The sequence below is a fragment of the Aspergillus nomiae genome (genome assembly GCF_001204775.2).
Source record: "Aspergillus nomiae NRRL 13137 chromosome Unknown contig00018, whole genome shotgun sequence".
Classification (NCBI taxonomy): domain Eukaryota; kingdom Fungi; phylum Ascomycota; class Eurotiomycetes; order Eurotiales; family Aspergillaceae; genus Aspergillus; species Aspergillus nomiae.
Genome location: NW_015378073.1, coordinates 136,793 through 152,268, shown reverse-complemented (window position 1 = coordinate 152,268; position 15,476 = coordinate 136,793). Strand labels below are relative to the sequence as shown.

At 50.6% G+C, this 15,476-nt stretch overlaps 7 protein-coding genes across 7 annotated transcripts; 3 read left to right on the top strand and 4 right to left on the bottom strand.

The window, feature by feature from the left end:
* Positions 1–147: 147 nt before the first annotated feature.
* Positions 148–694, bottom strand: ANOM_001407 (putative glyoxalase family protein; the record flags this gene model as incomplete). Its single annotated transcript, XM_015546664.1, has 3 exons — positions 148–224; positions 288–487; positions 561–694. 3 exons carry the CDS (start codon positions 692–694, stop codon positions 148–150), a joined length of 411 nt encoding a protein of 136 aa, XP_015411105.1.
* A 711-nt stretch (positions 695–1,405) lies between these two features.
* Positions 1,406–3,431, bottom strand: ANOM_001406 (putative 2-methylcitrate dehydratase; the record flags this gene model as incomplete). Its single annotated transcript, XM_015546663.1, has 4 exons — positions 1,406–1,837; positions 1,903–2,087; positions 2,142–2,919; positions 3,037–3,431. Coding segments are annotated over 4 exons (1,701 nt in total), but the record flags the coding sequence as incomplete, so codon positions are not given.
* A 541-nt stretch (positions 3,432–3,972) lies between these two features.
* On the bottom strand, positions 3,973–5,880 carry ANOM_001405 (DNA cytosine methyltransferase; the record flags this gene model as incomplete). Its single annotated transcript, XM_015546662.1, has 2 exons — positions 3,973–4,387; positions 4,445–5,880. The coding sequence occupies 2 exons, from the start codon at positions 5,878–5,880 to the stop codon at positions 3,973–3,975; spliced, it is 1,851 nt and encodes a 616-aa protein (XP_015411077.1).
* A 1,258-nt stretch (positions 5,881–7,138) lies between these two features.
* On the top strand, positions 7,139–8,998 carry ANOM_001404 (amidophosphoribosyltransferase; the record flags this gene model as incomplete). The annotated part of the gene is made up of 4 exons (XM_015546661.1): positions 7,139–7,676; positions 7,736–7,746; positions 7,797–8,422; positions 8,479–8,998. 4 exons carry the CDS (start codon positions 7,139–7,141, stop codon positions 8,996–8,998), a joined length of 1,695 nt encoding a protein of 564 aa, XP_015411076.1.
* Positions 8,999–9,489: 491 nt separating this feature from the next.
* On the top strand, positions 9,490–10,863 carry ANOM_001403 (endonuclease III domain-containing protein; the record flags this gene model as incomplete). The annotated part of the gene is made up of 1 exon (XM_015546660.1): positions 9,490–10,863. One exon carries the CDS (start codon positions 9,490–9,492, stop codon positions 10,861–10,863), a length of 1,374 nt encoding a protein of 457 aa, XP_015411081.1.
* A 373-nt stretch (positions 10,864–11,236) lies between these two features.
* Positions 11,237–13,290, top strand: ANOM_001402 (aldehyde dehydrogenase family protein; the record flags this gene model as incomplete). Its single annotated transcript, XM_015546659.1, has 3 exons — positions 11,237–11,497; positions 11,571–11,752; positions 11,823–13,290. 3 exons carry the CDS (start codon positions 11,237–11,239, stop codon positions 13,288–13,290), a joined length of 1,911 nt encoding a protein of 636 aa, XP_015411080.1.
* A 142-nt stretch (positions 13,291–13,432) lies between these two features.
* On the bottom strand, positions 13,433–15,082 carry ANOM_001401 (uncharacterized protein; the record flags this gene model as incomplete). The annotated part of the gene is made up of 2 exons (XM_015546658.1): positions 13,433–14,871; positions 15,079–15,082. 2 exons carry the CDS (start codon positions 15,080–15,082, stop codon positions 13,433–13,435), a joined length of 1,443 nt encoding a protein of 480 aa, XP_015411104.1.
* Positions 15,083–15,476: the final 394 nt, after the last annotated feature.

The window sequence follows — 15,476 nt, the reverse complement described above, 5'->3', positions numbered from 1 at the left end:
CCAACACTCCCCTAACCCAGTGATATATATCTCATCAAATTCATGCATATATCATATTCTCTATTGCACATCGCTTCATCAGTATCATCAAATAAACCATCTATCCCACAGCAAACAATCCCCGGCAAAAGACGACCCCAAACCAGACTACAAACTAAACTCCAACCTATTCCCCGCGAAATCCCTCGCAAAAAACCGAGTTGGGTACTCCTCCGTCATCTCACCTGCTCCAAGTCAACAATACCACACATATAGAAGATTAAAAAAGAAAATGGAGGGAAACAAACCAGAAATAGCCTCGCCAGGCTTATCTGCCTCCCTCGGCGCAGCCCGTCCCCCACGGACATGATGGTCCCAAATCCGCTTCTGTAACTTCTGCAAATCCTCCAGGGATCCAATCTTGAAGCAGGGGTGACGCGAGGAATCCATCGATTCGTTGGTACCGAATGCGATATGGACCTGCTGGGGACCTCCTGCGATGTCGAACCTGTATTTGCCGTGTTGATTTCAGATTACTTTAAAAAGAAAAGGAAGAGAGTTCAATGGATGATATCACATACCATGCCGTCGTTTCGACTTGCGCCTGGGGTACTGGACGGGCTGTTAGACCCAGGGTTTGGACGTAGAATTCGTTGGCCTCGGGGAGGGAACCCTCGGGAACGAGGAGGTTAATGTGTGCGAGGCCGGTGATCATGGTGACTCGTTCTTTATAGTGGGGTGTTATGTAGGGTGTTGGTATGAGTTTAATTGAGGCTGAGGGTAAGTGTTGATGAGGGTGAAGTTGGAGTATTCTTTGACTTATATTTATAGGGTTGGGCTTTGCTGGTGGGTTCGATTAGGAAATGATTCCCGGTTCTTGCGTCGGAATCCCTTTCCCGGTGCTTCTGCGGTCATTTCCGCGCGCTTTTCTAAGCCTCTTTATGTGCATCGTGGTTATTTGGCTAGACTATCTCAGTTCCTGTGACAGGGGCATTTATGAGTCATTCTAGATACATATATTTAACTATATTGACTGGTGTTATGTCGTGATTAGCTATGTGACTTTCGTCATTCGGAGTGGAGCAGATTGGAATGTTTGTATATCTTCAAATTACCTATTCTTAGACTAGGGGTCCTATCCGAACTAGGACAAGATCAAGCAAAGATAGAGTCAATTAACGGTAAAGTACTTTATGTCTATTACCCGTCACTTTAGGGCAACTGCTCCTACGTTAAAATATGTTCTCTGATAACTGCACGCATCCGTCTAAACCAAGGAAAAAGTCATCAAATTGTCTAATTGGAATAAACACCTTCTTGCCACTATATACGCCGTCAATCGACTCAACTGAAGGCAGCATATCACATAATTCCCAGAACATAGCGATAGATACACATTATTTTATTTTCATCGGGTCTGCTTCATCTATGCAGATGCGACCATCTTGTCCTTGACATACAAGTCGACATACTTGTCCACATCGTAACCCTCAAGGGCAGACTTGTTCAAGCCCAACTCGAGCAGCTCGTCGATGCGAGCCTGGTCGAAGTGAGCCTGCAAGTGACGCTTGTACTTGGACAGGATCTCGGGCTTGGCCTCTTCGCGGCGCAAACGGTGGCCCAGAGGAGCCTCGACAACGACCTCCTCGAGCACAGTACCGTCGTTCAGGGTGACGGTAAGAGCATTGGGGATGGTGCGCTTGGCTGGGTCGTGGTAGTCCGTGGTGAACTTGGTATCCTCAACGCAGCGAATGCGCTTACGGAGATCCTCAACGAGTGGGGAGGTGGCTGCCTCCGAGCCATCGGCATAGTCGGTGGCGGTAAGGCGGTTGAATGCCAGCATGGTGGCGACCATGTACTACATCACATCAGTTCACTGTTCAACCATCCACCCTCCCACAATTCTTTCAGCTGAGGGCTTACCTGAACGCAGTGGTCACGGTCCGCGAAGTTGTCCATCGCCTTGAACTGCTTGTCGATGATGCGAATGCAAGCTTCGTGGGTGCGGTTGGTGATCTCCTTGATATCCTTGGCGCTCTTGCCCATGGCAGCGAGCTTCTCGTTGATGATCTCGGCGGCTTCGATCGCTGTCTGAGAGTGGAATTCGGCTGCGACACAAATGGTTAGATGTCATCCAAGTTTCGGTGCACGAGCATACATACCAGGATAGGAGACCTTGAAAAGGACGTTCTCCATGACATAGCTGCCATAGGGGCGCTGGAACTTGAACTTATTGCCCTTGAACAGCACATCGTAGAAGCCCCAGACAGGGGCAGAAAGAACAGTGTGCAAACCGCCCTCACCCTTCTGCACCTTAAGCACAAGGTTCACAGCCCGCTGGCAAGCGTCACCGGCAGCCCAGGACTTTCTGGACATGGTGTTGGGGGAGTGTCTGTAAGTCCGAAGACTCTGTCCGTCGACGAACGCCTGGGTGATGGCATCCGCAGTCTGTTTCTCACTGAGGCCGAGCATCTTAGCAACCACAGCGGTTGTCGCGACCTTGACCAGAACAACGTGGTCTAGGCCAACCTTGTTGTAAGAGTTCTCCAGCGCCAGCACACCTTGGATCTCATGGGCCTTGATCATGGCCTCCAGCACTTCCTTGACTTTCACGATCTTACCACCGGCAATGTTGCCGCCCGCGCGGTTGGTCCGGGAGATCCAGTCAGCCACAGCGAGGATACCGCCCAAGTTGTCCGAAGGGTGGCCCCATTCGGCGGCCAACCAGCAGTCATTGTAATCCAGCCAGCGGATCATCGCGCCAATGTTGAACGCACCATTGACAGGGTCGAGCTGGTACGGTGTACCGGGCACACGAGATCCGTTGGGAACAACGGTTCCCTCCACGACGGGACCCAAAAGCTTGGTGCACTCTTTGAATTTCAAGGCTTCCAATCCACAGCCTAGGGTGTCGAGGAAAACAAGACGGGCAGTGTCAAACTGGAATTCAGAAAGTCACAAAAGGTTCATGTTAGACTGATGATGATCTCGTGCGCGTTTAGGGAAGGAATTACGAAAATTAGGCGTGCGAAGTCAGCAGAATTGAGGGAGACATACAGCTAAGTCGGAGTTAACCTCGTAGTTGTGAATATAGTTAGCCATGTCCTGGATTTCAGGATCGTAGGCCTTCTGGGAGGCGCCATCCTGAGCGCTAGACTGAAGAGGTGCCATGGTTGAGAAACGAGAGACTCGAGGAGCGGCCGAGTTCACTGCGCGGAAAGTGTTGAGGGAGGAAAAGGACGAGGTGGCAGATGAGATTCTGGAGACGGAGGAGATGCGGGACTGGAAAGTGCGGGGAGACCGGTGGGTCAGCCGTCTCAACGCCGAACACGAAGCAGACATGATATGATCGTAGGAGGTCAAGAGAGGGTACTAACTCTCAATGATGTATGAGAGGGAGGTCAATTCGGGGGGGGAGGATCGCAGGGGGAGGGTTTAAGTAGAAGAGAGGAGAAAGAGAAAAAGAAAATCCTAGGGGAAAAAAGGAAAGCTAGGGGGAGAAATGGAGAAATGGAGAGAAACTGGAGTTACGATGGACGGTCACCTTTGAGCCGAGGCCGCGCGCCTTGGTTTACTCGCGGCTATTGCCGGTTATGCATCCTTCAACTACTTACTTAACAGACTGCCCATTGATCAATCAGATTCTCGGGATCCATTTATTTCCTTTCGGACAAGGTTCCAACTGATTCTCAACAAATTTGGAAAGTACCATATTCATTTCCACTGGTACTATGGGAACAGAATTTGCCATACCTCTGAAGTCTGAACTCGCAAGGCCCGAAAGAGGGGGTGGATGATTTCATCCAAACAACTTCCGCGGTCGGACGGCATTCTCTTGTTTCCGCGGTTATTATCAATCGGAAAGGACAAGCATGTGGCGGATCAACGTCTCATCTTCTTGTCAACCCGTTGATCAAGCTCCGAGATACGGAAGAAAATAAAGTTCAGGAGAAAGAAACATATTTCCTGCAGCGACAGAGACCGGCATCACCGTCATTCTCTCATATTCCGTCTAACTTCCTCCTCATCCGTTTCCTGCAGTGTCCGAACAATCTCCTTATACATAGCTTCAGCTAGCGAAGGAGGAACGGCATTCCCAATTTGTTTTAAAACCTCATGAGGCCCGAATCGAAAGCTCAGGGGGAACGTCTGTAAACAGGCGTACTCCCGATGGGTGAAGTTCCTTCGACCTGAAGGGTGATAATTCTCGCCTCCATTACAAGTGACTGTTCGAGCTGGCTGGTATGGGTCATAGGGGGGTTTGTTGAAACCACGACTTAGTGCTCCCTGGATGTCATGGTTCGCTGTCCCTAAGGGAATATTGGAAATAGCTTCGTGGATATGAGGGTCCTCCCTCAATCCTGGGCCATGGGAGGGGCGCGGAAAAGGCGGCAGCGTTTCTCCAGGTCTATAAACGATGTCAGTATAACTCGGTAAACACCATCAACTGTCGGGGTTTCCTTACCCAGAAGCAATGACGAGGAGCCTTTTTCGGGTCTGTGGGACTCCGTATTCGTTAAGTCGCAAAATACACCAACGGACGGAGTATCCAATTTCGATGAAGTCATTTATCACCCGATAAAATGTATCGCGGTGCTGACCAAGCGAAAGCAATCCATGCGTTTCCTCCAGAGTATGTACTCGAGGCTTGGCGCGTTTAATCAAATCCAAGGAAGAGAAGATACACGCCGAATTGGCATCGTCGTGAATGCCCTCGATAGTATGAATAGGAGAAAACGTTTGACAGGGTGGCGAGCTGTGGCTGACATCTACCCTCAGAAACTCATCATCACTTGTCAGAAAGCTAAAGATATCACTCAGCTCGCAATATGCATGCTCAAAATTAAGCCGATAGGTAGAGATTGCGTGTTTGGACTTGTCGAATGCCCACTTGTTATAAAGACCGGCTCGGCGAGCGCCACATGAAACTCCTCCGGCACCACAGAAACCGTCACCGAAGGTATACTGCCGCCGTCTCTTTTGCTCTTCCACACTTTCTGTACAGGTGAGGTCAACAACAGGGTCAGAATTGTCTAGCACAATTACAGGTGGCCAGTCTCTAGAGCGGTCCTCTTCGCCAAAAGCTCGTGTCTTCCCCCTCCAAAGTTGGCGTAATATAGCCGGTTCAACCATATGCCCTTCATCGGCTTCCTTAGATGACAAGTACTCTATCGAGACTTCTCCACCTTCTATATTCTCCTTCAAGCGACACCAAAGGTCGCCGGGCAGCTTCTGCTGGTTGCCTCTATCGCAATTGTTGGTGAAGATTATACTAACGAATTTCTTGGCCATATGAAAGGATATGATCTCCGTTATATTCACAATCCAGACAAGTTCATTTTGCTCTTTGGGAACGTAGGTACCGGCGTGATTTCTTGTCTTTATCAGTCTGCGGCCATCGAAATAAATGGCACCCGTGCCATCCTTAAGAATTGTACATATCCGGAGATATGACCCGTCATAAAGCTCAAGTGATTGACCAGCTTTATAAAGTATGCCGTCCACGCATACCTCATGAACAGGCACTCTTGTTTGCTCATGGTTTCCCTCAGCCGATGTCGCCACTCCTGGACTTGGAGTGTTCAGCTGGTAATTTTCAAGGAGTAACTCAAATTCTTCATCGGTACGGTAATCATCCTTATCAAAGGTGTGAAATGTCGGATTGGTCAGGTCGGCCAGCTCGCGCAGGTTTGTTGCTGCGTTTGAGGACAGCAAAAAGGGTGTTGGGTCTCGAGGACGATGCTCCGAGATGATCACCACATCATCGGCATGGTGAAGCCTTTCCGAACCATCGCCAAGAGTAACGCTACTATCTGTATCACTATCATCAACCTCCAGGGTCGTCGCTCTGGGATCCGCTATCTCAAGAATTGATGGCTCACGAGCTTGGATTGAGAACATCTTTGGCAATTATCTTAATGCCTTTATGATGGGTGTGAGGCTTTGGATGTAAATACAATGGAAAGGCTCTTCGGTGATCTAAAGCAATATAGGTTGAGGTGTTAATGTAATGAGTTGAAGATCGAGAGAGAGGGGCATGACATGATAATAGGGATTTGGGTACAAAGTATAATGAGATGGAAGTGAGAGAGAAACACAGAAGTTGAGCTGATGACTCCTTCTAGCTATTCACATTTATTAATACTGCTCGCTAGCCTAAGGCCATACATGTTTGAGATATAACACATCTTGTCACAGCAAGTTGGAGAGAGGTGAGTACTACAAAGAATGGAAACAAAGAAAGACAATACAGCAAACATAGATGGAGTGAAAGAAGAGAAGACAATGCGAAGGTATAGTGTCTAGCCATGCTTCAGTATACTCTTGATATCTTAGTTTGTCTACAAGTGTCTATGGAAAGGCCTATATCTAATTAGAACATACTCACAGTGGATCACTTGCTCTGGATTCAATGATCCATCCATTGAGGGCTAGATATCCATATCCGGAAAGGTTGAAACTGCGCAGGGGAAGGATGCTGACTAACTGGTCACGAGACCAACCAGGCTCTGGGTAGGATCGGTGGCCACGTGAGGGGTCAACCCCTCCGGCGGTTGAGATTTCTCCGGTCCGTTAACGGAGCGGCACCCGCAAATTTTCTGTCTTTTACTGTGGAGAAGTCGAGGAAAAAAAATCGGAAAGTCGGACTAGGCAAAAGAAAGGACCAAAGGATTAAAACCTGGTGGCTTCTTCTCCCTTGCCTCTCCCTCACTCTTTCTCTCTCCTTTAACCTTCTCTTCACCATGCCACCACTTGGTCCTTCAATCCCTCCGTGGGTGTGATTTACTACCAGTTATCACCTATTACAGTCTCTCCTTATTCTCTATGAATATTGTTATGTTTCGATAGAGTCAAACTTGGTTCCAATTTTTCCAACTCTGTCCCCCCACCATTGCGTGTCTGTGTGACAATTTGATCCATCTTCCAAGCATGTGAGTTATCTGGTGTAATCCCCCGCCTGGCTATCAATCAATATACCCCTCCTTTCATGATGAATTTCGGTATTTTTTTTATAGATGTTAGACTTCCTAAGCATAATTGCGGAGAAAATCCGACCTGATCTTATGTTCGATGCTATTCATATTGTCTCGCAGCTCAACCAACCGTGAGAGCATTGGCTAATCATAAGCATCCGCTAGAATCCGATTACATTCACAAGATGTGTGGTATCATTGCTCTGATCCAGGCGAACCCGTCGTCTTCCGCCGCCGTTGACCTCCACGAGGCGCTATACCTGCTCCAACATAGAGGCCAGGATGCTGCTGGAATCGCCACCTGTGCTTCAGGTGGTCGGATCTACCAGCTAAAGTCGAACGGTATGGCGGCCAAGGTTTTCCACGACGGTTCTAGGGTGGCGGACCTTCCGGGATTCATGGGCATTGGTCACTTGAGATATCCCACCGCCGGAAGCAGTGCGAATGCCGAGGCTCAGCCTTTCTATGTCAACAGTCCGTATGGCATTTGTCTGGCCCACAACGGCAACCTGATCAATGCTCCGGAGCTCAAGAGATATCTGGACTTTGAGGCTCACCGTCATATCAACACTGATAGTGACAGCGAGCTCATGCTCAACGTCTTCGCTGATGAGTTGAGCGAAACCAAGAAGGCACGGGTCAACAAGGATGACGTCTTTGCCAGTCTCAGCCGGATGTATGAGAGATGTCAGGGCGGCTGGGCATGCACTGCTATGCTAGCTGGTAAGTAATTCAGCCAATTCGAGTGCTGGAGTCAAGAATAAAAATGCTAACCTTGGCAGGCTTTGGTCTCGTCGGTTTCCGTGACTCCTATGGCATCCGTCCCTTGGTTCTTGGTTCCAGGCCTTCCGCCGAAGGCCAAGGCACGGATACATGATGGCCTCCGAATCTGTTGCTCTGCACCAGCTTGGCTTCACTAACATCCGTGACATCCAACCTGGTGAAGCGGTCATCATTGAAAAGGGCGGCGAGCCTGTGTTCCGCCAGGTCGCCCCGAAGATGGCCTATGCTCCTGATATTTTCGAGTATGTCTACTTCGCGCGTCCCGATTCCGTTATCGATGGCATCAGCGTGTACCGTAGCCGTCAACGGATGGGTGATCGCCTTGCCGCCAGGATTCTTGATGTTCTTGGACCGGAAGTGGTCAAGGACATTGATGTCGTCATCCCTATCCCGGAGACTTCCACGACGTCCGCCGCGGCCGTCGCTCGGTATCTCGACATTCCCTACTGCCAAGGCTTTGTAAAGAATCGCTACGTTTTCCGTACATTCATCATGCCTGAGCAGAAGACCCGACAGAAGGGTGTTCGCCGCAAGCTGAATGCTATGCAAGCAGAATTCAAGGACCGAAATGTCCTTCTGGTTGACGACAGCATCGTGCGAGGAACTACCAGTCGGGAAATTGTCACCATGGCAAGAGAAGCTGGTGCTAAGAAGGTTTATTTTGCCAGCTGCGCACCGGAAATCACGTAAGTTGTCTACAACATTCTTTGAGGCATGAGCACGTTGCTAATCATCTCCACAGACATGCTCATATCTATGGTATTGATCTTGCGTCGCCCAACGAGTTGGTTGCGCATAACCGTGACGCTGAGCAGATCGCCAAGCACATTGGTGCCGACAGTGTCATCTTCCAGACCTTGTCTGACCTGAAAGGTGCTTGTGCGGAGATTGCCCAGGAGAATGGGTTGGCTGAACCGCAGAACTTTGAGGTCGGCGTGTTCTGTGGTAACTACGTCACTCCTGTTTCTGAGGGATACTTTGATCACCTGGAAAAGATCAGAGGCGAAGGCCGCAAGATTAAGGCTTTGGATCGGGCTAAGGAAGCCGTCACTCATGGCTTTGCTAGTGAGAAGGATTTCCAGATCGCTGCCAACGGCGTCAAATTGGATGCCAGCGGCAACATCATCCCAGCGTCGACCCCGGGAGAGTCTGAGGTGCCACAGGTCAGCCTCTGTAGCACTCGCGAACCCGCGAGCGAAGAGCATCCTAAGGTCAAGGATCGAATGGATATTAGCATCCACAACATGGGCGATCACCCATGATCACTGATGAGTTTATGGACAGTATCTTCATATCATCTGGAGTCCTGGAGTTGGTAGGCGGTGGATAAAGAGAACGGAAGGCTATCTGCTTGATGATGGTTATCGCATCGCAATAGCAAAGGGATCCAAGATACCCTTTTGTATGCACGACATGACCTATAGACTTTATTTTTATGACGAACAAAGTTTGCTTCTGGCATTAAATAGCAAGTGCTTCAGTGAAGATGATGCGGATGTAATTTATCCCGATCACGTGAAGGTGATGCTTGTCACCAGCCCACTCAGTATAACTGACGCCCATACCTAATACTATCTATGATTCCCTCCATCGAATCACCCAATTTATGTTCTATGTCCCTATCTATAGCTATAACTTAGAACACTCGTGATACCTGGTGGAAAACTTCGTTGTGTCGTCACTACCAGGCAGTCGCACGCACAACCCACTACTTCTCTTGGTTCGAAGAACTATTCGGTGGCGCAGGATTATCATGGAACGTCGCATAACAAGGTCTGCTGCTGCCAAAGAAGCTGCAATACTAGCATCCGCAATAAAGACGTCAGAGAAGGAATTCGCCACTAAGCCGCCCAATTTGCAAGATGAACTACCCAACCAACAGTCGTCATCCTTGGGAAACAAACCAAAGATTGGGCCTGCTTCAAAACGGCGCAAGACAAAACTTTCGGCTTCAGAGATTAATGCTGCGAATGAGCTACCTCATAACCTAGGCTCGTCCGTTAAACCAACGTATAAGACCAAGGCCGTATCCCCGGGAGTCAAGAAGGAGACGATAGGCACTCTTGCGGATGAACTGGAAAGTACCGCTGAGAAAGCCAGTGCAGTACCAAGGTCAGCGTCAACAGGTAAAAGCAAGAAGGCCAATCCATATCGTTTAACACCAGGAATTACTCCATTCCCAGATTGGCCCCATCCAACCCCCGATGCCTGCGAAGAGGTTAATAGACTACTCTCCAGTGTACATGGAGAGATTGTTCCCCCCGCTACTATTCCAGAGCCGTCTCTCACCGTAACAGGTTGTGGAGAGGTTCCCTCTGTTCTGGATGCGCTTATTCGAACTTTGCTTAGTGGTGCCACATCAGGAAACAATTCTGCGTTGGCTTTCAATGGGCTGGTGCAGAAGTTCGGCATCCTCCACGAAGGGATTGGCAAAGGGAGTGTTAACTGGGATGCCGTTCGTCAAGCGCCACTTAAAGATGTATTTGAAGCTATCAAGAGGGGTGGCTTGGCTGATATCAAGAGCAAGAGCCTTAAGGCCATTTTAGATATGGTACACAATGAAAACCAGGAGCGTCGGGAAATTTTAGTGAAAGGCGAGGATGCTGGACCATCGGATCTCATGCAGAAGTCTGAAGGCAGCAAACAGTACGAGATTGCATGTGCAGATCAACACTTCCTGTCGCTTAACCACCTCCACGCCCTGAACACAGAACAGGTTATGGAGGAACTAGTCAAGTACCCCGGGATTGGACCCAAAACAGCTGCCTGTGTCCTACTCTTCTGCCTACAGCGTCCATGCTTTGCAGTTGACACCCACATCTTCCGCATCTGCAAATGGCTCGGCTGGGTACCGCCGGACAAGGCGACAGAGATTACAGCATTCGGCCATCTCGAGGTGCGGATCCCGAATCACCTCAAATACTCTCTTCATCAGCTCTTCATCCGTCATGGAAAAACTTGTCCAAGATGCCGAGCAATAACTGGGCAGTCTTCCGCTGGATGGGACGAAGGCTGCGTCATTGATCACCTTGTGAAAAGGACCGGGAAGAGAAAGGGGGAACTCGCGACCTCGCCGCCCGTCAAGCGTAAGAGCAATGGACGGCAGACCCGCAATGCGAAGGTGTGAGAGACGGTCGAAAGATATATAATTTTCCATGTAGATAGACAATCTGACAAGTTTCCGCTTATGGGGAAACTTACGCACCTTTCAAAAGTAAGACAACAGGTGAATGTACGGGGACTAATTCAAGTACTGATAGAGGACATGTTTGCTTGACCTTCACGGTGGATCCTAAACAAGGGAAAAGAGATATATATTGTCTGATGGGCCATTCTATACTATAGTATGGGTGGCACGTGCACCCCTATCGGAGTATCGGAGTGTCTGATAAAACAATGGGACCACTTCCGCTGCGCATTTCCGTCTCCCACATTTGCCCGCCTCCTGAAACCTTCCAGACAGGTTCCTGGAGCTCAATTGCAGCTGTCTGGATTTCAAAATGGAGGCCCTAACCCCGTATATTCCTCCAGCTCTCCTTCCCCTCGCGGAAACTCTTCGCGATCAAGCTCCCTTGGTGGGTGTCGCCCTTGTCTCGCTCGGCGCGATATACCTAGGATATCTTTACCTACTGGGAAGAAACGAAGCTGCCGTGGCATTCAACGTGCCAATTCCACCTGAAGTCCGTGCCAATTGGAAAGGTAAAAAGTGGGAAGATGTTCAGGGAGAGGAGAAAAAGGTGCTTGAAGGTCAACTTAGAGGGGTAAGTTTACTCGTCTTCAAATTAGTCGTTTTGGAGGGGTGTCAGTGGCTAACTTTAGTTTTCCCTTCTATAGTCGTGGAACGACAAAGTCATCCTAAGCTATTGTCCTGCGGATGGAAGAATACTTGGTAACGGAATCAAACCTGCAACAACTGAAGACGTCGACCGAGCGATCCAAGCAGCGAAGAAGGCTCAAATTGAATGGGCTGGGACTAGCTTTGCTGAAAGGAGGAAGGTTTTGCGGACATTGCTGAAGTGTGTTCCATACATAGCCTCGATTGCTGCGGTCAAGAAATGTAGCTAACTGAGCCCACTTGGACAACAGATATGTGCTCGAGCACCAAGAAGAACTTGTCACCGCTTGTTGTTTGGATTCTGGAAAGACTAAAGTCGATGCTTCATTTGGGGAAATCCTTGTGACAGCAGAGAAGTTGAAATGGACAATTGATCACGGCGAGAAGGCATTGACGCCCGAATCGAGGCCCACGAATTTCCTGATGATGTACAAGAAGAACATGGTCACGTATGAGCCTCTTGGAGTGGTGTCGGCTTGCGTCTCTTGGAATTATCCTCTCCATAACTTCATCGGCCCGATCATCAGTGGTATCTTTGCAGGAAACGGTGTGGTAGTAAAACCATCGGAGCAAACTGCATGGTCCTCGGCTTTCTTTCTGGAAGTCGTGAGAGGTGCTCTTTCGGCATGCGGTCACTCTCGCGATCTTGTACAGAGCGTCGTCTGCTTGCCTGACGTTGCTGATTTCTTGACTTCACATCCGGATATCGCCCAGTTGACCTTCATTGGATCGAGACCGGTCGCACACAAGGTTTGCGAGTCAGCAGCAAAGGCACTGACTCCAGTGACTGTTGAACTGGGCGGCAAGGACCCCGCTGTCATTCTGGACGATCCCAGAACAGTGAGCGAGATCTCATCTATCGCGTCCATTCTCATGCGAGGTGTCTTCCAATCCGCTGGACAAAACTGCATTGGCGTTGAGCGGGTCATTGCCTTGCCTGGAGTGTATGACAAGCTTCTGAATGATGTGTCTTCACGCATTAAGCCATTCCGTCTTGGTTCCGTCCTCCTTGAGTCCAACCCCGAAGATCCTCAGCAGAAACCCGGCGCTCCAGACATGGGCGCTTTAATCTCCCCGGCCTCCTTCGACCGCCTGGAATCGTTGATCACCGACGCAGTCCGACAAGGCGCGAGCCTTATCTGTGGTGGGAAACGTGTTGATCACCCGAAGTATCCCCATGGCCATTACTTTGCGCCCACTCTCCTTGCGGACGTAACGCCTTCCATGCGGATCGCTCAAACCGAACTTTTCGCCCCAGTATTTCTCCTCATGCGCGCAGACTCCGTGCCCCACGCCATTGCCATTGCAAACTCAACGGAATACGCTCTTGGCGCTAGCGTCTTCGGCTACAACCATATTGATGTCGCAACCTGTGTCTCGAACATCAAAGCGGGAATGGTATCTGTCAACGATTTTGGAAGCTACTATGCTGTGCAGCTGCCTTTCGGTGGCGTCAAGGGATCGGGATACGGCCGCTTTGCGGGAGAAGAAGGACTGCGTGGCGTGAGCAATATCAAGGCCCTCTGCGTTGACCGGTTTCCCAAGCTAATGGCGACTCGCATTCCGCCACGCGTGGATTATCCTATCTACAAAGCAGATGGTAGTCGTCAGAATGGGACCGGCGCCTGGGAAATGTGTAAGGGTGTCGTTGAAACAGGGTACCAGCTGACTCTGGCCGGAAGAGTTACTGGTATCCTACGACTGTTGAAGAACATGTAGGTTGGGGTATACGATTTTTATTAATTCAGCAATGTCACCAGCGACATTGAATCTATGTTCTATGTACAATATCATATAATACAACATGGCGAAAACAACGTATCATAATCCAACAATCATACCGTGCATAGTAAAGAACTCCCTACAGCGCCTTCCACTGGCTCTCAAAATCATGCGAGGTTTCTTCCATCCAACTCCCCAATTCCTCCACCCCCAAAACCTCATTCAGATACCGTCTCGCCAACTCCACCTGTCCATTCGCTCTCCCCAGATAAAACACCGCCCCTTCAGCCGGATTAGCATTCGCCGTTTCAATCCGCTGCGGCAGCTGCAACATAAGATCCAGAAGCCACCGTCCAAACGAATCATCCAGATCCATAGCCCACTGCGTGATAACCGAATCATCAGCCGGGACCGACTCCGCACAGGCGCGGACAAGAAGCTGGAACAGCGCCGGCTCATTCCGCGCAACCCGCACAGCCGTCCGAAAATGCTCCGCCGGAATCATATACGGCACGCTATTCGTCGCCGTGACGTTCGTATTCCTACACCGGAAATGATACTCATCGATCTTGAGCAAGGACGTAAGCGCCTCGGCATTGTGTTCTACCAACGCCGCATGGATCCCCTTCTGCAGGGCGTCGCGCGACAACGTAACATGCGTCTCCATGAGCTCGGCGGTATTGAACCCGCTCGCCAGTCGCAGCGTCTCGAGGTAAGCAATCGTAGCGGGCGTGAACCCGTTCCCGCCCCTGAGGAGCCGTTCCGGGAACTCCGTGATGCCGAGGATGCGGTGCGTCTGGGCCGTCTCTGTTTCGTGGCAGGTAACCGTGACAGACACGAGAGGTGATACGGACAGTGTGTAGTGGTTGTTATCTTTATCCGTGCCTTCGAACCTCCGCGTCTCGTCTTCGTCATCCTCGCGCGCAAGGAACCGTCTCAGCTTCTCCTCCTGGTCTGCTGCCATGCTGATCCCCGCGCTGAACCAGTATCGCTGGATACTGAGACCCATCAGATCCGGGAATCGACTCTGAAGCCGTTGCACCGTGCACCACTTGCACCGCAATATGGCACTCTGCAGCGCGCCGCGCTCGCTGAGATCGAGCGGGATGTAATCCAACGGCCGCAGGATCTTCGCGATTTCCGTTGCGGAGACGGCATCGAAGGGTCCAGTCGCGGAGGGGACATCGTTCCAGAAAGCCAGAAGGATCAATGCGCGGTAGATCCGCTCGCTGGACACCGTTGCGGCGAGGGACGCCGACGCCCGGGGCAGATTGACGTTCAGCGAGTGCAGGAAGATCTTCTCGATCAGCTCCACCGGTAGGGTCTCCAGACGGCTGAGGTGCTTGCGCGGTTGTTTCGGCGGTTTGGCGATCAGATGGCGCGCGCGTTTGAGCGCTTGGCTTTGCGAGGAGAGGCTGTATCGTTCGCCCAACGACAGTAGTCGTCGGCCGCCGCGGCGTTTGAGCGCTTGGGGTGCAGTGGTCCTGCATCGTCGCTGGGAGCAGGGCGTCTTTTTCTGCGGCCGCGCACTCGGATCGGCGTGAGCATGCCCGGCGGCGCGGAGCGGGTGGTTGGTCGCTCAGTTGTTGTTGTCGCGGGCCATTGGGTGGGAGGGGAGGGTATCGGGCATGGCGGGGAGTTGTTGTTGATATCAGTCAGGTTTTATTGCTGGGTTCATTCGCTGTTGATATGATGTGGTCGGGATAGAATTGTTGGTGCCTGAGGCTCTGTGTCCTGATGTTAAGGCGGCAAGACTGGCAGTATATCCGATCACCAGGAACGAACCCATAGGGCTGTCCAGCCACCTGACAAGCCCTACCTTAGTCATCCAACTCGCGTTCCTCACACCTGGCACATGACGTCAGACGCAACCCAAACGCTGTCCAAGGAACTCGTTCCTTCCATAGAACAATAACAGTCCACAATAAGATTCCAACAGGACGAGTTTAATTGCCAGGTGGCGAATGCGGATTCAGTGGCCTGCCGATCGGTAGGTCATGATGCTCGTGTCCTTGCCTGATTCGGCGGGTGTGAATCCGGACCGGATTCTGGCTCCATGTCAGTATGACGAAGATGGCGGTCAGGATTGCAAGCTGATGGGCTGTGGATTAAGTATGCGCGGTAAGGGCTTGTCATTGCTGTTTGTTGGTGACATACATCATTGGTGTTGCGTGGTGGTGAAT